The following is a 26,077-nucleotide window of genomic DNA, read 5'->3' on the forward strand; positions in this document are numbered from 1 at the left end:
TGAAAGATTTAGAAATGATCCAGTGGGGATCTGAAAATTTGGGGTAATAGTGGGCACAGATCAGTGGTGATTAATCTTATAAAACATAGTATATAGGAATGATCATATGAAACACAACGTGAAGGAAGCAATGTGAAGGAAGCAATGTGTGAAATACAATGTTTATTGTGTTATTAAACACAAATATTATGTTGCCATGCTACTAAACACAATGTATACAAAGTTTGTATGCAAAGCAATATAAAAAAATTTTTAAATCCTTTTAGTCTAATAAAAGTAATATGCATATTGTAAAATACTTTTTAAAAGTAAGAAAAGGGCTAAAAAATGGAATTTTGCCTCAGAAATACTCTGAACACTTGCAAATGGTCTGCCTTTTGCACATCTAAAGAAGCCCACTGCCGGCATGTTGCCTGGTGAGTAACCTGACCGGACAGAGGGACCCGCCTCTGCCTCAGGGTGTTCCAAAGGCTGCCATCTCTGCACACGCAGATGCCCCAACTCCTGTGCTGTGTGTGACTCAGAGATTCAAACTACTAATCTTTTTTTTTTTTTTTAGGTTTGGGTATTTTATTTTAATAAAGATGTAATATTTGTTTTAAGCCAATCAAACCACAAATTTTTTATTTTCTGGTAATGGTGTGGAGAGCATCTCCTCTAAGGAAGTCCCATTTAGTTACCACCTCCACCCTTACTCATAATTTTTTTATTTTTTATTTATACTTTTCTTTTAATTTTTTTTTTTATTTCAATGAACATCTACAGAGATTTTGGAATTCTATTCATTCATTGTTGCACTTTTCTCCCCACGCACCCCCACCCCCAACCTCCCTTTCGCTCCTCTCCTTGAAAAGCAAAAGAAAAACTCCTTCATTGGTACACAAACTACTAACGTTTTAGTGAACAGCCAAGCACTTAACTACTGTGCCATCATGGCTATAAAAGGAACTTTTATGTTTTTTTTTTAAAAAGCAAGCCGCTCCTTGAAGAAATGGTTGATTTCAGCACAGATAAGGGGAATGTAAGGGTGAGCCTGGAGCATGTCATCATAACGTGAGAAGGAAGGGCTCAAAAAGTAAAACAACTGGAACACATCAAAGGGACTCAGGAAGTCCCAACTGGAAGGGCTACTAATCTCCAACCCTGGCCATGGTGAGCAAGAGAACAAATAACAGAGGATTAGAACCAAAAGCATAAAGCAAATTTGCACAAGTTCACACGGAGGTGCATATAACTGAGCAAATACGAAAATGAGGAAGAAACAATAAAACTCACCCAGAGCATTCATATAGTTCATGCAGGTATCATTATCTCGAGGAACAAAACTAGACACACAGGACATGTGGGCTCCCCCATGGCTTTGTTCTCAGGAGAACACATGCCAAGGAGGAACTAGGAACTTCAGAGTGGAGGAACTTGAGAAATAGCACCTCAGGGAGATCAAGGTTAACGTCAACGCTGATTGTTAAGTCATGTTGACAGCCTGTCCACTTGACAAAATGTGATGAAAATGTCACTTTATGGTCTTCTTCCTTAAAATCTACAAATCCAATCGACTGAAGAGTCCTTTCATGGTATAAATGCTTAACACACTCAGCTGCTTACCAAAAATTAAAGGTTCAAATGCATGCTGAAGCACGTAAATGAAAAGGCCTGACAATGTACTCCAAATCACCTGCTGCAGAAAACCCTACCAGCCCCGTTCCACTCTACATTTGGAGTTGATGAGGCGGACTCAGCCCAACAGCAATAGGTACTTATGTGGAAAATAGCAAATGTTAACTGAGGGGAATTTTACAAAATACTTGGTCTCTCTCATAGCCACTGAGCTGTAACCTACTCACACCTGACCCTCCTGCAGGTTTTGCAAGAAGACTCATCAACAACCTGCATTATTCAGATGACACAGCCTTGCTTGTTAAAACGGAAGAGGATCAGAAGCACTTGCTGTAGAAGGTCAAAGACTGTAGTCTTCAATATGGCCTAAAGCTCAACATCAAAAGAACAAAGATTCTCACCACTTGGCCAATTGGTAGCACCACAACAGATGGAGAAGAGACTGGGATTTAACAATTTCAGCTTGCTTGGGTCTACAATCAACATTCTTAGCACCAACAACAAGGAAATCAAAAGATGAATTATATTAAGAAAGTGCTGTTAGGAACCTCTCCAAACTGCTAAATAACAACAATGTCAGCCTAGAGACTAAGGTGCACCTGATCCAGGCCATGATATTTGCAATTACTTGCTATGCATCAGAGAGCTGGACAATGTCTAAGGATGACAGAAGAATAGATGCCTTTGAGTTGTGGTACTGGAGAACATATCTTGGACCACCAAGAGAACAAATGGGTCTACCCTGAAGAGGGTAAAGCCAAGTTTCTCCTTAGAGGCTAGGATTGTGAAGCTCCATCTCACATACTTTGGGCACGTAGCCAGAAGAGACTGGTCCTTGGAGAAAGACATTATGTTTGGAAGGGTGGAGGGACAGTGCAGGAGAAGAAGACCCCAGATGAGAAGGACTGACACAGTAACTGGGGTAATAGGGGCAGCAAATATGTCAGAGACAGTGAGACTGGCTCAGGATAGGGCAGGGTTCAGAGCTATTGTGCTAATAGTGTTGCTATGAGTTGCAGATGACTCAACAGCACTTAACAACAATAAAACATAAACTGCATGAGAGAAGACTATATATTTTTTTTCCTGGTAAGTCACTGATGGATTCACACCATGAGAGAAGTGTGACCTTTGGGTTAAAATGACAACTCCCTATTGATGATGCCACCAGAACTCCCTAAATACCAGTGCCCCTCAAAACTGTTAAGGTCACAAAAAACACACAAGGCATGAGAAACTGTCATAGACTAACAAGATGAGAACCTGAGACAGAAAAAAATTAGGAAAAATTAAGAAAATGCAAATAAAGTACGGACATTAGTTAATTATTAACTTATCAGTGTAGGTTCATTAGTTTAAGGTATGCTAACAAAAGAGAAAACGGGGTGCCAGAGTATGCAGAAATTCTCTTTACTATTTTTATAGCTTTTCAATAATACCAAAACAAAAGCATATTTCTTTAAAAAGACCACAAATACCATGTCAAAAAAGGTCATCTTAGGAAAAGACCCTAGATAGCCACAATCATCTTGAAAAATAAGAGGAGAAGAACCCACACTTCACTGAATTCAAATATACTGCAAAGTTCCCCTAATCAGGACGTACTGGTAAAAGGAAAGACATAAAGACTATTGGAATAGAGACAAGAGTCCAGAAATAAACGCATACTATGGTTCGCTGATTCATTCTGATTTTTTTATTTTCACAGACAGTATTAGATGAGATTCAGCTTCTGAGCACTATATGGTCCTCCCACAGAATGGAGATGACAACTCTGTAAAAAATCATTAGGCCATAGATGAACCACCAAAAATATACATGGGGTATTACGTGGGAAAGAAGTCTATGCAGCATGTGATGTCAGGAATACTGAATTTGTGCACACACAAGAATGACACTGAATCTCCATATTATACCGTCTATGAAAATGAAGTCAAAGTAAATCATCAATGACTCAAATACAAGAGATAAAACTCAGAGGAAACATAAACCAAACCAGCACAATCAAGGGACCCTGCAGGACAGAGGAAAGTAACTGCACAGGTTTTCCAAGGCTGTCAATCTTCATGGAAGAGGCTCAGTTAACTTTCTCTTAAAGAGCAGTTGACGGTTTCAATCTGATGACTTTGTGGTTGGCAGCCAAATGCCTTAACTGCAGCACTACCAGTGCTCCTTCAGTGACAAAAATATACAGATAAAACTCCAAAACATTTAACAGTGGGTCTTATATACAATACCAAAAGCACAGGCAACAAAAGAAGAAAAACAAAACAGATAAACGGAGTTCAATAAAATAAAAAACTTTTCACATCACACAATATGTTCAGAAAGTTAAAGATAGTTTACAAAAGGGGAAGAAAATCTAGAAAACATATTATTTATCAAACCAAAATAATCCCAAAAGTCAATTTTAGAAGAGACCCTGAAGGACAGAGCTGAACTGTCCACTGGGTTTCTAAGGTTATAAATCTTTAGAGAAGCAGATTGTTGTACCTTTCTTCTTGCAGAGTTGCACACAGGATTAGGAGCTGAGTGCTTTAACCACTGACCCAGCAGGGCTCCTGAGCACATTCAGGGCTGCATCTGTTTGCTGGAACAACTCTTTAACTCCTGCAGCATTCTTTTACCACCAATGCCTTCAGTGAGACTTCCTCCCTTATTACCACTGGCTCTCGATCAACTGCTACCTGCCTGAAGGCTCAGTATTGACTGAATCTTTCTGGTACAGTGACTCTTCATTCTTTCCCTCTTCTTTTGATACTTCCTGGGTCATTCAGTATTTTTCTCATAGAATCCTTCAGTATTGCGACTAGAGACTTAAAGTTTCCTTCATTCATCTAAGAAATGCCAGGATGTTGTTCCTGCTTGGTTTTCTTTTTTTTTTTTCTGCTTGGTTTTCTAACTCCAGCTCTGCACATGTCATTCTAATGTGCTTTGTTTTGTCTTCTCTAGAAACCGTTTGGAATCTTCTGAGTTGAACAAACGAGTTCAATGTTCTAGAGCAAGTCTCAGAGTCTTTTCTGACATTCATTATGATCTTAAGTCTCAGAGTCTCTTCTGACATTCATTATGATCTTTTCTTTCTTCTCTCTTTGTAATGAACTTTTATATTCTTCATGGATATGTTCTTGACATCATATCACAACTTATATGGCCTAATGCATTAAACATATTCTTGAAATTGTTTTCAAGTCCAGATAGGAAAGAGTGAAGGTTATATTTTAGCTCTTATGGACTTGTTTTAATTGTTGTCAGCTTCAGTTTGAACCAGCATAAGCACTTAATAGTCTGTCTGTTCCACAATCAACCCCTGGCCTCATACTGACTGATGTTATTACCTCTTCCATTCTCTTTTAGCAAATGTAATCAATTCCTGTGTATTCTTCAGGCAAAGTCCATGTGCAAGGTCACTGTTTACGTTTTTATTTTTTATTTTTATTTTATTAATTTTTGTGCATGTACCATCAAATCAGATCTGACTGGTACAGGAGGAGATTGCCCCTCCTCCAGCAGAGCATCTGGTGGATTCAAACTGCACACCTCTGGGATTGCAGTGCAGCTTCTTGCCACTAGGACAACAGAGCTCCCTACTGTTTAAGTTTTTTTTGTTTTGTTTTGTTTTTAATTTTTGTGTGCGTGTACCGTCAAATCAGATCTGACAGGTACAGGAGGAGATTATCCCTCCTTCCCCGGCAGAGCATCTGGTGGATTCGAACCGTGCGCCTCAGGGATTGTAGTCGCAGCTCCTTGCCACTAGGCCACCAGAGCTCCCCTTGTTTAAGTTTTTGAGGTGCTGTAGAATCAACTACAACTCACAGAGGTCCTGTAACAACAGCCTAAAACCTTGCCCTGCTCCACACCATCCTCAGAGCATCTGCCCCGCTGTAGTCAGTCAAAACTTCTCGGTGAAGGCTTTCCTCTCTTTCACATTTCCCAGCATGCTGTCTTTTCTCAAAGAGCGGCACCTCTTAACCACATATTCAAGGTATGTGAGATGATCAATTACTCCATCATGTGATCACCAGCTTCATTTCTGTGACCAAGACCACATCTTGCAACTATTAGTCTTCCTCGTTTCTAAATTTTGCATTCCAGCTCTGATGCAAGTCATAAGGAGTTGTACTCCTAACCCAAATGCCATGCCTCTCTGGTAGTTCAAATCCACCCATGGCTCCAAGGGAGAAAGATGGGCAACCCCCTCCCATGTGATTTACAGACTCGGAAACTCAATGGCAGATCAGCTGTGAGCTGGTTCTGACTCAATGGCAATGAGTCTGAATTGAATTGAATTGTATCTGGAGGAAGTAACCTGGATTCGAACCACTGGAGATGCTTTGTCTTGGATTAGCAGAGTAACATACTATATATCAATTTTCAGCCATAAAGAAAAACCAGTTTAGATATATGCTTACAATGCTGATGACACTTGAAAACATGTTGAATGAATTTAGTCAGATGTCAAAGGACAAGTACGAAATAAGTCTACTCACATGAAATATCTAGAATAGACTAATGCCTACAGACAAAAACAGATCTAAAATGGGCCACTAAAACAGTGGTCACTGGGATAAAGAAGTTACTGCTTCCTAGGTACCGAGTTTCTCTTCGAGACAATGAAAAAATTTTGCAAACAGACAATGGTGATGGATGCACAATACTATAAATGTACTGTAATTGTTACCAAATTATATACTTAATAATGGTTTAAATGGAAAATCTTACAGTATGTTATATATATTCTAATACAATAAAGACATTTTTTCAAAAGTTATTTATTTTAAAAGTAATTTTAAAAGTCTGAATAATATTCCATTGTAAGAATGTTTCTCCATCTATTTAATCAAATGAGTTCTGCATACTGCCAATTACTTCTACGATTATCCGTTTACAGAGCAAACTGAAACTAGCCAATGCAATGCCCTGCAATAGTTCCATGGAATACATTTTTAGAAGCAAGACTAAAGGTTATATATAACAATGATAGCCTAGAAATAATTTTAAAGTCCTCCACTTAGAAAAATTTTGGTAAAATATGATGTATCTCTTTGATGAAATATTCAATGTCAATTAAAATGGTTAGTCTAGTTATAAGAATATGGACCATATCAACTATAATGTTAAAAGAAAAGAAGGTGAAATTACACAGGTAATGTCATCTATGTAGATATTCATACTTTAAAATTGCAAGAAAAGGCTAGGAGGACATGTACCTAAGGAAATATCATTTGATTGCTTGGATTTAGGAATTCTTTATCAGTTCGTTCCACATTTCCTAATTTCTAAGTCTTCCATGAGAGGCCCAGTCTTTTACCATAAAAGTCTAAAGAATATTTCTATTTACAAGAGTTAAATCATAGGAGGAAACAACTTACCTCCAGTTTAAATGCCAGGCCTACGAACGGGTGAGAGTTGTCTCTCTGAGAGTTCATCAAGATTTTGCTTTTCTTGTTTGAGTCACTAAAACAATGAAATATAAACCTGTGAGATGACTTCTTTCATTAAAACATACTATCTGAGAAAATGTGCTAACTCGGGTTTTTGTTTTTACCTCATAAAAATAAAATTTCATGTAAAGATAGCGATAAGAATAAATTAATTCCAGGGTTCAGCTACCAGAGTGATAGTCCCAGAGTGAATGAGAAACCACAAAAACAAACTGGTACGGAAGAAAAGCTATCAGAGCCAAACTAAGTTTGTATAGTCAAATTTTGTTTCATTTTAAAAATACCACTGTAAACAGAGAATATTTTCTAATGGTAAGAATCTGGATAGAGAGCAAATCAAATCACACTTCTAACTCACAAACTACATATGAAATATTGTGTGTTGTTGTTATGAACTATCAAGTCAGAAGTGACACATTGCTGACCTTCCAGTGGGATTGTAGAAGCTGTAAATTCCAAGAGGGGAGACTGACCATCTTTCCTAAGCAGAGCAGGGGTGGATTAAAGCCCTGCCTTCAGGTTGGCAGTGCAACCTTTATCCACATAGCCACCAGAGCACCATACTACAATCACTAGTACTGTGTACTCTATATGCCAAATTTGTTACCTAAATAAAACAGTGACTGGTTTTTGTAGGTCTAGAAATTCTGATTCACAGACATCAAGTCAATTCCTACTCATTTCAGCCCTCCATTGGATTTCTTAGGCTGTAAATCTTAATGGAGAGAATGCAGGTCTTTTGCAGATTAGGGAAGGAAAAATACCCATAAGCATATAATCACTAGAAAAAAATGTTCTTAAATCCTTTACAAATACTGAAGTGAGAAAGCCTCTTGAAGACTTACTCTTCCTGATTGACAACAGCAAAATTCTGAACTTCTGATGGATTTGGGAGGTATTCTAAAACAGCATCTAAAAGAGGTTGAACTCCTTTGTTCTTCAAGGCACTTCCCAAAAAGACAGGCGTGAAAGATCTGTTTACAGTGGCTCTTCGGATTGCAAGCTACAAAACAAAACATACTTAATGATAACTTTATCTTACAAACTACATTTTGCATTTTAATCAATTACAAATCAACTAAACAAATCAAAGAACTGATATTCTTTGCAGTGCTGGCTCTAAAACAGACCAGAATCAGGTGACCAATAACAGATGATCAAAACACACAGATTTCCCTTCTCAAGACTAAGAAGCCATTTTTTATATAGCTGCTTTTTTTTTCCAATATTTTCATATACAATTAATACTCAACTGCAAAAAATAGAAATATACATATACAATTAGTAAGCTACAAAAGAATGTAATTGATATGTGAATGGCTGTGTGAAACAGGACAATAAAGAAGATAAATATAAAAACCATAGAAAGACATACAAAAAATTATTGATCGGCGAACTGTTTCACGCAGAGGGCAGAGAACCGGTAAATGGGAGACTAAACCAATCAAATCAAGCCCACTGACTGCCCATCAGGTTTCCAAGGCTGGAATCTCTGATGAGGAGACTATCCATCTGTCTCCCGCCTAGGAGTTTATTGTTCTGGTGCTGTGTGCCACTGTGTCAGAAATGACCAATAACTGACCCTCCAGCAGGTTTTGAGAGGCTGTAAATCGCACGGCAGGAGACTGCCCATCCTTCTCAGGGTGGATTCAAACCAGGTGCCTTTGGGATTACAGTGCAGCTTCTTACCACTACACGACCGGAGCTCCCTACATAGCAGCTAATGGATTAAAACTGCTGCCCTTTCAGCCCAACACATAAAACACTGTGCCACCAGGGCTCCTTAATATGGACACTTACATACATTTCTGCAACCCTTCTCAAATATTTAAAGTCTATTAAAGTATTATCTATTGGAATCCATTTAATGAACTGCTTTGGAGTGGGGGTTTCCCCCCTTTCTTTTCATAAAGAACATAAACACAGAGCCAATCAGCACAAACTGCTCACAAATTATGAGTCATGATCGTAGCAAATTCTGAAATAATGATGTCCAGGCCTTCCTCAACTTCTAGTGCTGAGAGGTATCCCAGATGCGGCCCTGCTGGATGGGGTTCCCGGAGAGGAAGCTAGGGAACCATCATAAAGCGGTGGCAGCGAGGAAGAGGCTGAAAACAATGCTGTGTCATGACTGGCCCTCGCAGGAATGCAGAGACAACACAGCAGTATGTCTCATTCCTCACAAAGAAATATAAAACTAACACAGAAAACGACACAAAAATAGGTTAAAGCAAAACATGTGCAATCACCATTTCTGAACATTAGCATGCTGCAAGGTGGGATAAGAGCAGAGCATAATACACCCAAACTCCACTGCAATTAAGTCCGTTACTGTCCACGGTGAGCCTCTGGGTTGCTGAGGCCATGAATCTCCACAGAAGAAGACTGCCTCGTCTGTCCCCCACACGTTGACTTGAACTGCCACGCTTTCAGTCAGCAGCTCAAGACGCAACCCACTTCACTACCGGGGTTCTTATAACAAAACAGACCAATAATCGCAGCCGTTGAACAGGAACCCACTCACAGCAGCGTTCCCCTGGACTGAGTTGCCAGGGCTGCTTAGGATAGAATAAAAGGGAATGTAAAAAGAACACACGCATGAAGACAGTTATTATGGCCGAAATTATCTTTAAAAACTTGCTTTCAAGGCTGCTCTGAGCCCCTGGTCATATTTCTGACTTTCCATCCCTCTCTCTATGGTATTAGAGACATACAGGGAGCTAGTAAATGAATAAAAAGAAATAGAGGTCAACCTAACAAAACGTTGTTAGTCAACCTAACAACTTCTCCCAAACGTTCCCTGTTTAAGAATCACTTCAGATTTGAAAGTTGTTGCCTTTCTCCTGCCTCCAGTAAGATATAGAACCAGAGGACAAGAATTTAAAACTAGACCCACGTAGTATCATGTACAGAGAAAGACGGGCTTATAAGGCTGACCCTTGGCTGGTATCTGGGAATGTGGGTTTGGGGAAGCTTCCTGGCACTCCCAGAACCGACAGGAATGGCTTCCCGTGTCTAGACTGCATAAACCACACGGTATGCTGAGCACCAGCTTCATTCTGTAGTCTGGAGTTCTGAGCATGTCAGACAGAAGGAGCCTGCAGGAGTGAAATCTGGGGCACTGAGTCTCTACAGAGCTTCCCTGGGCAACATCCTCACAGAGGCTGTCACAACCGGAGCCATCCTGTGTGATTTCAGGAGATGACTCCGGGAGGACTGCACCTGGCTTCCTCGAGTCCTCACAAGGCCATGGCCTTGCCCTTAGCTGACAAGGCATCATACTGCTGGAGTAAAGCTGTAGGACTGTACATGAGTATGACTGCAGCCTGAGTCCCGAGGGCCCTCAGTGAGTCACCAAACCCAGGCGTGATGCTGGGACTCTCACACACACTACCCTAATAGATAAAGTACTCTTTCTCTTCTGAGAGAGATACCTGATTTTATTTAAAACCAGACCTGTAGACCTGTATCTTCTGATATGGTGTCCTTTTTTAATGGAGACTTTCTGAACTCTCAAGATCCCAAGATAAAAGATGTCTCATTTCAAAGCCAGTAAAAGAAAAAAGCCAGTTTGCATTGTCCACTTCAGTGTACTTTTATTTTCCCCAATGCATCTGGTTCGCTCTAAACTCCAGTTAAGTTCACTGTCTTTCTACAATAATTATCTATCTGATCTCTGCTAAAGGCACCAAGTGGTGCAAAAGGAACTGCCAATTTTAGGCAGAGATCACCTTTTTTATTTAAAAGAGCTTAAGAATTGGGAGCTCTGGTGGCCTAGTGACAAGAAGCTATACTGCAATACCAGAGGTGTGTGGTTCTAATCCACCAGATGTTCTGCTGGAAAAAGAGGGACAATCTCCTCCTGTACCAGTCCGATCTGATTTGATGGTACACACACAAAAAATAATAATATTTTTTTAAAAGAGCTTAAGAATCAATACTTTAAAAAGCTTTCCACATATTACAGCAGTACATCACCATTTAGTCTGCAAAGACCAGAACCTCATCTCTTCAACTGGCTTGCTGCTGCAGGGTTCTCAGTTACCTTTCATTTTAGTAAGAATATGACCAAGAAGGTAGCTGTTAAAATAGCTCTTACGGGTACAAACTATGAGTCCTTTCCCATTTAAAAATAATATATAAGCAGAGGGGTAGAATTTGTGTGAGTGTGATATTACTAGGATAATAGTTTGGGGGGCTGGAGAAGGAATCAGGAAAGATCCAATGGGGACCTAAAAAGACAGGGTAATAGTGGGCATAGATTAATGGTGAGTAATTTTATAAAACACAATGTATAATGCATGAGCATATAAAACACAACGTGAATGAAGGGCTGTGTGAAACACAATGTACTATGAATTTTGTACATTCACATGTACATGAGAAAGAATATAAAATAAAAACCAAAACAAAACAAAAATAATGTTATCTCACTAGAGAACTCTGATGGCCTAGTAGGTAAAGAGTTATACTGCCAACCCAAAGGCATATGGTTCAAATCCACCAGCGGCTCCACAAGAGAAAACCAGATAATCTCCTGTGTGATTTACAGCCTCAGAAAACCCACCAGACGGTCCGCTATGAGTCATTGTCAATGGCACATAACAGTAACATAACTTACTACTTCTTTAAAAAAACATCATGCCATGTCAAATATCATTTAAGGAAACCAATCATATAAAATGTATTTCCTCATACTTCATTGTAAAACCATCATACTTCCTCCCTTTCCAAATTCATTTTCTTGTTACTATGAGACAAATACTGAGAGCACCTGCCTTTAAATCAGAAGCTGAAGGGATTTTCTCTTCCAGGTAGAGTTCACCAAGTTGCTCATCTGAATTGGCGAGACATTCAATCAGTTCCTGACGATGGTCAGCAGCTGCTGCCCTCAGTTCTGCTGGAATATCACTGTATCGGACAATCTGACTGACAAAAGAAATACCTTATTTTGGCTTTTCAAAGAAAGCACTCTGATAAATTTGCACAAAAATAACCACATTAATGATTCTTTCAAAAATTCAGACAGAATAGGGAATATTCTTAAAAAAAAATCCACTATAATGAGAAAAATATCTCCAAGTCTATAACAGACACTGCATTGTTTTTTTATATGTCAAGTTTTAAAAATATGATGAAAGATGCTTTACAAAATCCTTCCTTCATGCATACTGCTTTATCCTTATTCCAGTTATCTAAAATGAAGGCGTTTTGAGCTTTTAAGTTCAAAGCAATAATAACTAGACAAAGTATCAACTAAAATAAAGAAAGTAAAATTGTCATTGTAGCTAGCCAACAGCATTATTTTACTACCTAATTATCTGAAAAATGGCAAGCATGCAGGGTAGTAAGAAGTCAATCTTCTTATTAAGTACCAACAATACAATAAGCAGCAAACAGCCTATTTAGTAAGTTATTGTACTTAATTTTCACATAATATGAAATAACCTCTATTAACTTTCAAACTCAAACAAGTACAGTAACTTGCTCAAGGGTGTAATGCCAGGAACCAAGTCAACATCAACATCTGTCTCCCAGGACCATATGAGCTCTTAAATATGTTATTAACCATTATCTTATTAACGAGAGCACCACCGTCTCAGATTAGGAGGAGAAATCTGACTTACTTCCCACTATTCAAAACTATGAATTCATTTGTAGAACAAGGTATCTCATTGTGTAGTAGGTAAGACTCTTGGGTAATATGACAGACTCTAATCATGAACATTATTCTCCATTTTTTTAGGAGCTAGGCAAACAAAATACACACCAAACAATCTAATCAGCATCATCCAGTGGTGACCTCGGCTGCCAAGCAAAAGGTCAACAGCTCAAAGCCACGAGCAGGTCAAATGGAGCAAGACATGATAGTCAGCTTCTGTCCAGACGGCAGCTTGTAAAATATTACAGGCAGTTCCACCCTGGGCCACAGGGCAGATACTGCCAGGAGTTCCAGGCAGTTCTGTCCCTCACACAGGGCAGATTCACAGGCAGTTCTACCCCACCACACAGGGCAGATTCTGCCAGGAGTTAAGGGCAGTTCTACCCCGCCACACAGGGCGGACTATGCCCTGCCACAAAAGGCACGTTCAACTTGATGGCGGCGGGCTTATTAACTCAATTAGAAGGGAACAATTTTTAACTGCTTTCACTTATTATATCGTTTTTTTCTTTATAATTTCAAGAAATAGAACAGATATTTATCATACTTATTTTCTTGTCAATTTTTATCACAACACCCATCATACAGAAGCTGTTCTATTGAACAACTGAAATAACAAATAAGTGGACAAACAGAAAAAGAGATATTACATGACAGCCCTGGGTGAAAGATTTTTTCCACCACCTTATACACTTCATAATGTGACAAATACAACCAAGAGCATTTTTAAAACATTCTGGACATATGTCTTTCAGCCATGTTTTTAAAAGGTACTTAATATATGTTTAAAACACCATCACTTTACTTTGAGGCTTCTAAAACTGTTATATTTTAATCATTTTTCGGTTTTCAACTTACCCAAAGTCTCCATCAAAATAGATGGCTCGTTCCTCAATAAGATCTATAATACCTTTAAAATTACCTTCCAAACCAATGGGTATCTGTACAAATGCAGCATTATGATTTAGCTTGGACCTGCAGAAATAAAAATATACATGTTTACCTCTCTTTTACTCCACAGATGCCTTTGATTTTTTTTTAATGTATAAATATAAATAAATAGCTGATGCTAGAAAATAAGATATTTAGTCTCCAAGAAATCTAGAGGACAACCACCTGCACACTGACTGGAAGAGATCTATATTTATTCCCACTCCAAAAAATCTGTACGTATTCCCATTCAAAAAAAGGTGACCTGACAGAGTATAGACATTATCATACAATAGAATGAATATCGCATGCAACCAAAATCCTGCTGAAAATTATCCAAAAACAGCTGGAACAACACATCAACAGTGAACTGTCAGATGTGCAGGCTGGGTTTAGAAGAAGCTGTGGCACTAGGGATAGTATAACCAGTGTTAGATGGATGGATCTTAGCTGAAAGCAGAGAGTACACGAGGAATGTCAATCTGTTTCACTGACTATGTAAAGGCAATTGACTGTGTAAATCAACAAATTGTGGCTGACTCTGAGAAAAATGGGAATCCCAGAACACTTGACTGTGCTTACACGAAATCTATACTTGGACCAGGAGGCAGTCGTCAGAACAGAACAAGGAAACAACACTGCATGGCTCAAAATCAGAAAAGGTGCATGCCAGGAATGCATCCTATCTCCATACCTCTTCAATCTATATGCAACAAAGACCATCTGGGAGGCTGGGCTCTAAGAGGAGGAATGTGGCATCAGGATTGGTGGAAGACTCATAAACAACCTGCATTATGCAGATCTTGCTTGCTGAAACTGAAGAAGACCTGAGGCATTTGCTGCAGAAGGTCAAGGACTACAGCCTTCAATATGGATTGAAGCTCAACATCAAGAAAACAAAGATTCTCACCAGTGGGCCAATTGGCAGCATCATGAAAGACAGAGTAGAGAGACTGTTAACAGCTTCAGCTTGTTTGACTCCACAATGAACACTCTTGGTACCAGCAGCCAGGAAATCAAAAGACGAATTGCATTAGGAAAATCTGCTGTTAGTGACCTTTTCAGAGCACCAAAGAGCAATGATGTCAACCTAAAGACTAAGGTGCACCTGATCCAGGCCATGGTCTTTGCAATTACTTTCTATACATCAGAGAGCTGGACAAAGACTAAGGCTGACAGAAGAACACAGAAGAACAAACAGGTCTGTCTTAGAGAGGGTGAAACCAGGCTGCTCCTTGGAGGCAAGGATTTTGAAGCTCCGCAAGGAGGGACCAGTCCTTGGAGAGGGATATCATGGTTTGAAGGCTGGAGGGACAATGCCATAGAAGACTACCCTGGAAATGATGGATTGATTCAGTGACTGGGGTAATGGTGGTAGGTGTGTAGGGGGTAGAGGGTTTGAGACAATTGGCAAGATAAAGCAGGGTTCAGAACAATTATACACAGCGTCACTATGAGTCAGAGTCGACAGAGAACTAAAAGCAGTGTCTCCAGAATAGGAAAAGAAACAGAACAATGGGGTGTAGGTGACATCAAAGCCAATGAGTTTAGGAAGCCAAAATCTCATTTAGCCAATAGGAAAGTAAAAAAACAAACGTCATTACCGTTGAGTCCATTCTGCCTCACTGTGACCCTAGAGGACAAAGGAAAGCCTGCCCACAAGGTTTCCAAGCTGTTATCTTTATGAAGCAGACTATCAACATCTCTCTCTCAATGTGACTGGTAGACCTCTTGGTCAGCAGTTGAGCGTTGCATCACTGCACCATCAAGGCTCCTTTAATACAGCAAAAGGCCTTCCAGTCCCCAGAATGCACCAGAGAGAAGGCAGAAGGGGACAGAAAACCAAATCAATGACCAGGATGGGGGAGGAAGGTGAGATAACAGCCCACCTCTCAATTATAGGAAAGCTGATTTCAGGCAAAGTTAAAGAGGGAGGTTTCTACAGGAAAATACTCAGAATGGATGTTAAAGCCAGACACTCACAAACAGGATGCTCCCCCCTCCACAGCCTCCAACCAGCGAAGAGAAACAAGGCTCGCTGGCGGGGATCTCCTTGGAGAAGAAACACGGACAGCTCCCAGTGTTTACTCTAGCCTCTAGACTCTCCTTTGTAACTATGAATCAGTGACCACGGATCATCAAATACCTGTAAGAAAAATTAGTGCCTAAAGGAAAGACATGAACTCAATAAATACCATTAACCTCCAAAGAGTACTAGAGGGAAGAAGAGAAAAATTCAAAGATCTAAAATGCAAATGTCTCTATTATTAAAAGATGTTGTAACAAAAAAAGTTTATTAAAATTTAAAATTGCTGAAATTTAACCAAAAAAGGCTAAATAACCAAAGGGATGCAGATGAACTAAATGAGAATACCTGACCTTGAAAAATTTCCTATATAAACAAATATTAATCTACGGATAGACACACAGACAGGAAAGATGAACAGGTAAGGACAGGGGACGAACTAGATCCATTATCACACTCAGGTTTGGCAGATATTATTTCCTCATCCATATATGTATGTGGTCTAATTTGCCTTTGTATAAGCCAACAGCAAAGTTTCATAAACTTAATCATAATTCCCTGAGGGAGAGTTGCTGGGCCCAAGGACCCTAGTTTCTCATTAATTGGTCTAACATTCAAAAAGACAATGTTTCTGTCTACTGTGATCAGAGGCTGGGTTTTAAAAGTTGAGGGTGGTTACCTTCAAAATACAACTATGGGTCCTCACTGTCCATAGTAAAGTAAAGAGAAGAAAAGCAAAGACATAGGAAACAATTAGTTCAAAGGAATCATGTGCATCTCAATCTCCAGGTTCCTGAGACCACAGCTCAGTGGCATCCAGGTACCACTGCTGAATGCCCAGAAACATGCATTACCAAGTCCTGAGAGAAAGGGTCAAAAATATAGACCAAACACAAAATCCTAAAGATGCCCATAAGTGTTGGTCTGACAGAGACCGGGGAAACCTCCCTTAGTCACCCTTCAAGCCTGGGAACTAAATTTACCCTATAAATCAGTTTTCAGTCAAACAACAGGAGAGCCAGAGAGCCCCTCGCTCCTAAAATAATCACAAGATCTAAAGGACAGCATTTGCCCTGTGGTAAATCTCAGGAGGCAGGAAGGAAGTAGACAGAGGATTAAACTAATATCATAAGGAAGAAGGAGGAGAGTGTAGTTACAAAGAATGGATTATAATTAATATTGTGGTTGTTATATGCCATTGAGTCTCCTATGACCCATAGTGACCCTATGTACATTAGCTCTGAACCCTGGCCATCCTGAGCCAATCTCGTTGTCTCCAACAGACCTAATCTTATTTCTCCAGTCACTGAGTCAATCCATCTCATCTGGAGTCTTCCTCTCTTGTGCTGTCCTTCTACCCTTCCAATCATGATTTCCATCTCCAAAGACTGGTCCATCCTGGCCACATGTCCAAAGCATGTGAGCTAGAGCTTTAAAATCCTTGCCTCCAAGGAGCAGCCTGGCTTCCCCCTTTCCAGGACAGTTTGTTCTCCTGACAGTCCATGGTATGTTCAATACTCTTCTCCAGCACCAAACTCAAAGGTAGCGATCTTTCTTCTATCATCCTTATTAACTGTTCAGCTCTTGGACACACAGCAAGTAATTATGAAGCCGATGGCCTAGACCAGGTACACCTCAGTCTCCACACTGACATTGTAGCTCTTCAGTACCCTAGAGTGGTCCCTGACAGCCGACTTTCCCAATGCAATCTGCCTTTTGACTTCTTGGCTCCTGGTGCCAAGACTGTTGATTGTGGAACCAAGTAAACTGAAGTTATTAACAATCTCAATCTCTTCTTCATCTACCATGAAGCTGCTAATTGGCTCAGTGGTGAGAATCGTTTTTTGATGTTGAGCTTCAGTAACTATGCTGTTGTCGTTATGTTCCGACTACAATTCATAGTGACCCTATGCTCCACAGCTCTAGACCCTGATGTATCCTGAGCCAGTCTCACGGCCTCTGACAGACCTACCCTTATTACCCAGGCCCTGTGTCAGTCCATCTCATCCAGGGTCTTCCTCTCCTGCACTGTCCCTCCACCCTTCCAAGCATGATGTCCTTCTCCAAGGACAAGTCCCTCCTGGCAACATGCCCAAACTATGTGAAACAGAGTCTCAAAATAGTATACATTTCAAACTGTTCTCTAAATTCATCTCCAATGACCACCTAATAGAAATTAAGCTCTATTTTTCTCATTTTAGAGTTGATGAGTTCTGATGAACATAACTCTTAGCTTCTATGTTCCATCTACTAGGGTAAGTCATTCCCAGAGACACATCTTTAAAAGGAACAATTCAAGAAATGTCTAATGCCAGTGAATTCATCGTCTTTCTGGACATGAGATTTCTACCTGACCATCACTCTCCTTGCTCTTTCTAAGGCCCATTACCTCATCTGCTGCAGCGCCCTGGCTGGGTTGGAGCCCACTCGGTCTAGTTTGTTAATGAAAGTTAGAAATGGAACGTTGTAGCGCTTCATCTGACGATTCACAGTCATGGTCTGGCACTGCACCCCTCCAACCGCACAGAGAACAAGGACTGCTCCATCCAACACTCTCAGGGCCCTTTCCACTTCAATGGTGAAGTCCACGTGACCTACGTGAGATAAAGAGAGTGGGAGAGGTGTGAAGAGCAGCTTCACCTATACACACTCACTCTATCAGTTTTGTGTCTTCGGTCATTACATAGGATCTTAATTTGAATGAAACTCTTTCAGTCTAAAACACTATCACTCAAATTCCTCTCTCTCCCTCTCTCCTCACATGCAGATACATACACACACACACTCACTCACTCTCTCTCTCTTTCCTACCTATAAGCCAGGACAGTATGGAAACAGAGAACGTATGGTAAAAAATTATAGTCTCTTAAAGTATAGATCCAGAAGTTTGCAAATCTGTTAAACAGGAGTTACAATAAAGAAAACAGGTATTTTCTTTTCCTATAATAGCATTCACTCAAGGGGAAGGGTGAAGGAAATGATCTTGTGTGAAAAACAATGTATACAAACTTTGCAAATAAACCAGTTTAAAATAAAATAAAATTTAAAAAAATAGTGTTCACTAAGTCGCAACATCAGAGCCCAGAAGACCACGTCATGAAGATGCTAGGTTGTGGGCATTTTAGGAATCAGCTGAGCTACAGGGAAAAAACAGGAACTTTTCCACTCAACAATCATTTATCTGAGCAGTTTTCAAAAACACTACACAAAGAGAAATTGCTGAAGGCCTCATGTCAGTTTACTCAGAAAGAACGAACAGTCACATTTTTTAACATGTTATACTAAAAATATGACGTGGGTCTTAGAGAGAGAACCAAATGCGCTTTCACCAAAACAAGTGGCAAGCAAATCAGCGACCCCACTCACTCACCAGGCGTGTCTATGATGTTGATATTGACATCTCTCCACAGGGTGTAGGTGGCCGCTGACTGAATAGTGATGCCTCTTTGTCTCTCGAGCTCCATGGAGTCCATCACAGCACCGACCCCATCTTTTCCCTTCACCTACAGACAAGCACAGGGTTCAGACTTGCATCCCTGCGCCCCAAGGACAGAGGTCTACTGAGACGGAGGCAGACCACAGCGACGTAGTTCATCTGAGCAGTATCCACTCCTGGTTATGACTTCTGTCCTGTTATCAACCACCTAACTCCTTGAATTTCACTTCTCTTCTCAACAACTGCAAGTGTAGAGTAACTCAGTCCCTGGCCTTAGTCAGGAGCACACACCCTCCTCCCCACCCTCCTCCCCGGCCAAGGTCGGGAGCTCGCGCCCTCCTCCCTGGCCTCGGTCAGGAGCATGTGCCCTTGGCATTGCTGCATTAGCCTGGTGTCAGTCCATCTTCCAAGGACAGATCTTCTCCAACTGTGATACATGTGGATTCTCAGACTTGAAGGAGAGGACTCTACTTTTAAAGCATATGATTTAAGTAGACAACCTTCACTGGAAGAAATACTTTAAACTGTAAAGTTAAGTACTCAGTGATAGAATGCTTTCAAGAAAGTTGCAAGATTTTTTAAAATAATTTCTTAGGACATGCTATTATGTATCATTTAAAATCATAGACATACCCTCATATTAATAAATTTTCAAAAACATTATTTAGTTACCTCAACAGTTCACTCAACATTTCAAAGTAGCTCGAGCATGTGGTGTTAATGATCCACTCACTACTGTGCTACTTCTTTTTCTCTTTCAAGCTTTCAGAAGGTTATTAAATTATAATGCTTAATAAGACCAAACTCTCGGTAATGGAGAATCAACCACGCATATACCTCATGCATCTTTGCAATCCTCCCCGTGTAGTAGAGCACACGCTCAGTTAATGTCGTTTTCCCCGAATCAATGTGAGCAGAGATTCCGATATTTCGAATTTTTTCATTAGGAACTACTATCCGTGATGAGTACCATCGGCAGGTCTTCCAATTAAACTGAAAAAAAAAAGGGGGGGGGGTGGTTCAAGTCAACAAACTTTTTATAATAGAAAACAGGGCAATGTGAATGAGTCTGGTGGACATCTTTTGCTCAAGGAACTTAACAGACACAAAAGGCACAGCCTGAACACACAGAGCCTAAGACAGAAATGATGGCTCACACTGAGAACAACGGGGACCCACAGCAATTAACCGTGCTCACACAAAACGACACCTAGACCAAGAGGCTGCTGTGTGAACAGGGCAGAGGGGCCCTACACAGTCTAAACTTACAAAGGAACTGCATCAGGGCTATATCCTCTCTCCACACACATTCACTCTGTATGTTGAGCAAAGTATGTGAGAGGCTTAACACTATGAAGAAGAATGTGACATCAGGATTGGAGAAGATTCATCAATAGCTTACATTATGCAGATGACACAAACTTGCTTGGTGAAAGCGAGGACTTAAAGAGCTTGCTACAGAAGATGAAAGATGGATTACAACTCAATGTCAAGAAAATAAAATTTTTCACCAGTGTACTAACAGGCTCTTAATAGACTGGCAAAAGATTAAAACTGTCAACGACTTCATCTTACTTGGATCCACAACCAACATCCTAGATCAGAAGATAAGGAGACATATTGCAGTGGGAAAAGTCTGTAGTCAGAAGATTCGCCAAATTATTGAAGAGCAATGATATCAGTTTGAAGATGAGGGTGTGCCTGATTCAGGCCAGGATCTTTTTATTCATCCACTATGCATCTGAGAGCTGGAAAATGAGTAAGGATGACAGAAGGATTGATGCCTTTGAGCTATGGTGTTGGAGAAAAGGATAAAATATCCCAGAGACTGCCAAAAGAACATATATGTCTTTGAGAGGGTGGAGACAAAGTACTTCTCAGATGCAAGGCTGGCAAAGCTTCATCTCACATTCTCTGAGCATGTTGCTTGGAGAGGCTATTCCTTGAAGAGGTGTCATCATGCTTGGAAAGATGGAGGGCGCCAAAAGAGATGAGGACCCTCAACCAGATAGAGTGACACAGCAAATGCAGCAATGAGCTCCAGCAAGTCGGAGACGATGAGGATGGTCCAGAATAAGACACGCTTCAGCTCTATGTTCCCAGGGTTGCTATGAATCGAGTACTTGATGGCAACTAACAACAACAGGATAGGCTCTAGCCCACAAGTCCCCTCAGCAAAGAAGAGACTACATGAGAACACATTTTTTTAAACAAACAAAAAGCTTTTCCTAAGTGTCTGCTACATACTGAGAGCTGGGATTAAGCTGATCAAGACGTAACAGTCTCAAAAAGTAACTTAGCAAAGCATTATAATGAAATGTGCAAGGAGCTGGAGTCAGAAAATCAAAAGGGATGCATTTGCTGAAGCTTAAGGAACTGAAGAACAAGGTTAAGTCTCAGGTTATAATACTTAAGGATGCTGAAGGGAGAATGTTGAATAACCCAGGAAGCATCAAAAGAAGATGGAAGGAGCACACAGAGTCACTGTACCAAAAAGAATTGGCTGACACAGAAGAACTTCATGAAACAAGATATGATCAAGAGCCTGTGGTAATAAGGAGGAAGTTCACGCTGCTCTGAATGAATTGGCAAAAAACAAGGCACCAGGAATTGATGGAATATCAACTGACATATTTCAACAAACAGATGGTGCCTGGACGTGCTCACCAGGTTATGCCAGGAAGTCTGAAGGACCACGACCTGGCCAACTGACTGGAAGAGATCTATATGTATTCCCATTCCAAAAAGTGGTGACCCAACAGAGTATGTAAATTATTAAATTAATATCACACTTGTTTGAAACACCTCAGATAGGTTAGTAGACTTAAAGAAGAAATCAGAGAGAATGAGAAAAAGCTTAATGCAGCTTTATTAAAGGGGGAAAGGGGAGCTCCCGGGTGAGTTCCTCAACCTGGAGAGGCAGAATCGGAAGTCACACTGTGAACTTACTGGGGAGGATTTTTATAAACAGAGTCTTTAGGGAGGGACATTCCACTCTGATTTACGAGCCACCTGCTAGCTCAGCCAGACAAGCAAGGCTGTTCGCTCTTCTTATCAGCAGCAGGCAAGGCCATCAGCATTTGAGTTCCGGATTCTTCATTCTTCTCTTTGGCCCCCTTTGCCCAGACTTAATAACCACCATCACACACAAGCAAGATCCTGCTGAAGATTATCCAGAAACGACTGGAAAAGTACATTAGCAGAGAACTACCAGGTGTGCAGATTGGGTTTAGTAGAGGCTGTGACACTAGGGATAATATAAGCAATGTTACATGGATCTTGGATGAAAGCAGGGAGTTACCACAGGAATATATGTGTTTCATTGATTATGCAAAGGCATCTGACTGTGTGGATCACAAAAACTGTGGCTAATCTGAGAAAGATGAGATCTCAGAACACTTGACTGTGCTGATGTAAAAGCTGTACTAGTAGTAGGAAGCAGCTGTTAGAACAGAGCAGGGAGACTGTATGGTTCAGGATCAGGAAAGGTATGCACCCTGTCTCCACACCTCTTTAATCTGTATGTAGAACAGATCATTCAGGAGGTTGGACTTTGAGGAAGAATGTGACACCAGGATTGGAGGAAGAGTCATCAACCTGCATTATTTAGATGACACAACCTTGCTTGCCGAAAATGAGGAGGATATGAGACATTTGCTGCAGGTCAAGGACTATAGTCTTCAATATGGATTAAAGATCAACATAAAGAAAAAGATCCTCACCACTGGGCCAATTGGCAGCATCCTGATAGACAAAGAAGAGATTGAGACTGTTCATAACTTCAGCTTGCTTGGTTCCACAATCAACACTTTTGGCACCAGCAGCCAGGAAATCAAGAGATAAATTCATTGGGAAAGTCTGCTGCTGTCAGGCACCTCTCTAGGGTACTGAAAAGCAACGATGTCAATCTGGAGACTAAGGTGTACCTGATCCAGGCCATGGTCTTAGTAATTACTTGCTATGCATCTGAGAGCGGGACAATAACTAAAGATAACAGAAGTGCTGCCTTTGAATTGTGGTGCTAGAGAAAAGTATTGAACGTACTGCCAGGAGAACAAATTGTTCTGTCCTGGAGAAGGTGAAGCCAGACTGTTCCTTGGAGGCAAGGAGTTTGAACCTGTCTCCCATGCAACTAGGACGGAAGCCCTTAGAGAGGGACATGACTGGAAAGGTGGAAGGAAAGCCTAAGAGAAGAAAACCCTGGATGAGATGGATTGACTCAGTGACTAGAGAAATGGGATTCGGTATGTCAGAGACCATGAGATTGGCTCAGGATGGGCAGGGTTCAGAGCTAACGTACATAGATAGGGTCGCTATGGGTCACAGGTGAATTGATGGCATATAACAACAAGAGTAACTTACACATTGCCAGACAGTGCACCATTCTTTAACCCTCTCAAAGATGTGTTTCTCAATATAAAGGAAAAGACTGAAAGATCTTTGTGGATTCCTACTGTGACTATCTCAGGGTGCTTTGGTGGCCTAGTGGTAAGAAGCTAAAATCCCAAACATACAAAATTTGCATCTATCCAGTTCTCTGCAGGAGAAGGATGAGCAATCTCCTCCTATGTCATTTACTGTCTCTGAAAACCTACTGGAGGGTCAGCTATGAGTAGCTTCCAACTAAACAGCCCCCAACAACTGTGACTGTACAGGCTAAATGCAAGTGCTAATCTTGTTTACTTCACAGACGCAAAACCAAAATCTCACACTCAGTCATTCAATTGCTGTTGAGTCAGCACCCACTCAGAGATGGCCCTCCTGGGGGTTTTCAGAGCAGTAAAGAGTCTAAGAGGAGACTGGTTATCTTTTTTCTGCTGAGCACCTGAGGGATTCAACCCGCCTGTCTTGGTTGGAATAGCAACTCCCTATTCACTAGGCCACTAGAAATCCTTATCTCATAGATGCAAGATGAAAACTCACCTGGAATAAGCAAGTGTCACTGGAGAATTAAGTCGTAGATTACTTCTAGATTTCCCCAAACAGGTTTTTAAAGCATCAGAGAATTTGTGTTTGAAAGATCTTAGTTGAAAGACTAGAAACATACCAGATACAAGGTCTGACATCAGTTGGGTTTCAGGTCTACTTTGGACCTGAAGAAGCTCCATGACTTTCATCTTAGTGGGAGATGGTATGTAAGTCATTTTGTACAAAGTGCATAAGTCTACAAAGAGCAAAAGGATAAACTGGACAAGTATGATCTCTGAGCTGGAGGAGTTGAAAACCTACCAATATGTACCTGTATTCCATGGCAGACTGCTCCAACAAAACTTGGAAATGGAACTGAGCCACTTAACTAGTTCTTACCTTAACCAAAATACTAGGATTTAATAGTGTCAGCTCCCAGGGGCCTTACTTTCTAAGTACTAGTTTACTTCCCTTGTTGTTGTTGATTGCTATCGAGTTGAGCATGACTCATAGCGACCCTATGAACAAAAGACTTGAAGACTTTCTGTAACTATTGTTGTTTCTCAAACTTTGTAGAGTTTCCAGAAGCATGTTGTTTAGGAAGTGGATACCACTCTTACTTCCCCACAACCCTTAATTCTCTACAATGGAAAGGCTTCATTGTGTCTGAAACTCTTAGTGACACCAGTTGACAAGAAGGTGCTTTAAAGCACCATTAATGGAACAGATACTTTTGCCAAATGTTACTGGTGTAAAAACCTGCAGCAGCGACAATGAGACGATTTCCAACTGCTCCTTCAGTAAAAATGTAGGGTTTAATTGACATTTTAGTTCTCCACCTCTCCCTTACTGTAGTTCACAGCAAGGAAATTTGAGGCAAGACTTAAATGGTGCTAATAGCTGAGGTCATCCACTCCCCAATAGTAAAGAAAGAAAGGTTTCTTGTTCTTCTCAAAGGCACCGATTCTTTCCTGCCATCCTTAGTCACTGTGCAGGTCTCAGCTGCATAACAAGCAGCAGAGAAGACCATGCCTTGAATCAGGTGCACCTTAGTCTTTGGACTGCCACTGTTGCTCTTTAGCACTGAGAGGTCCTTGACAGCAGATTTTGTAGGACACAAATCCAGAGGACACTAAAGAGCCAAAACAACTAGTTTTGCATGAGAGAAATGTTTAATTTCTATCTAACCATATTCCTTCAAGTGCTTCTCAAAAGTAAAAAATAAAGGTGTATTCACAGACTTCCATCCTCTATATATCTGCTAAAAAACTGACCAAAGAATGGAAGTTTGGACACCCAATTAAATAACCCTGAATCTGCTGAGGAAGGACAGTCAGCTCAAAACACTGTCATGAAAAGATCCCCGGCTAATAATTCCAAAGTCTTGGCTACGAGCTCTGAATACAGCACCTCCTTAGCTGTCTCACCTTCACTTCCCTTTAAGTGATGTGGACCGTGAATTAGGGATCCATCCACCCACCCCACCCCACCCCCCAGGGCAGGAGAGGCTGCTCGGGAACCTCAAGCGCAAGCACCCCGCAAGCGCAAGCACCGAGGGTTTTCCCGGCTGCAGCACAGCCGATGGCAAGTGGACCCGTCAGCCTGGAAAGTCGGGGACGCGACCCCGCAGCCCCGGGGTCAGAGCGCCCAGTCTCGCCGTGACCGTACCTGTCTCCCCGTCCAGCCCAGGGCGGCGGGGACCCACGGCCAGGATCCGCGCCCCAAGGTCGCTGCAGCGGTCACCCCCAGCAGCCTCATGGCAGGTCAGAACAGGACTCAGCCTCGCACAGATCACGGTCAGAAGCTGTGCCGGCACCGTAGCGGGAAGCTTCAAAGTCACGCCGGCAGCCACTTCCCGAGCGAAGGCCAAAGAGGCGGGGGGAAGACAGGAAGGGGAGGAGCTTCCACACGGGGGCGGTGCAGAGCCCTAGGCGGCGTGGGCGCCCTCTGCCGACTCGGAAGGAAAGTGCAGCGCTTTGAGGGACAGCTGGAAGGCAGGCTGTAGTCCCTGCTGTGAGGGAGGGTCAGAGGGGAGTCATCCTCACTTCTTTTCT

At 41.2% G+C, this 26,077-nt stretch overlaps 1 protein-coding gene across 1 annotated transcript in view; it reads right to left on the minus strand.

Moving 5' to 3' along the window:
• GFM1 (G elongation factor, mitochondrial 1) overlaps positions 1–25,781 on the minus strand; it is a 62,829-nt gene extending 37,048 nt beyond the window's left edge. Inside the window, exons 1-8 of the mRNA XM_006887645.1 lie at positions 25,692–25,781; positions 19,953–20,108; positions 19,050–19,182; positions 18,069–18,273; positions 13,582–13,698; positions 11,840–11,990; positions 7,907–8,064; positions 6,990–7,074 (exon numbers count right to left, since the gene is read on the minus strand). Of these exons, the coding sequence (XP_006887707.1) occupies positions 6,990–7,074; positions 7,907–8,064; positions 11,840–11,990; positions 13,582–13,698; positions 18,069–18,273; positions 19,050–19,182; positions 19,953–20,108; positions 25,692–25,781 (1,095 nt within the window). The remainder of the gene's footprint in view (positions 1–6,989; positions 7,075–7,906; positions 8,065–11,839; positions 11,991–13,581; positions 13,699–18,068; positions 18,274–19,049; positions 19,183–19,952; positions 20,109–25,691) is intronic.
• Between the last annotated feature and the right edge of the window lie 296 nt (positions 25,782–26,077).

Source organism: Elephantulus edwardii, unplaced genomic scaffold (genome assembly GCF_000299155.1).
Source record: "Elephantulus edwardii isolate Elephantulus edwardi_28Jun2011 unplaced genomic scaffold, EleEdw1.0 scaffold00060, whole genome shotgun sequence".
Taxonomy (NCBI): domain Eukaryota; kingdom Metazoa; phylum Chordata; class Mammalia; order Macroscelidea; family Macroscelididae; genus Elephantulus; species Elephantulus edwardii.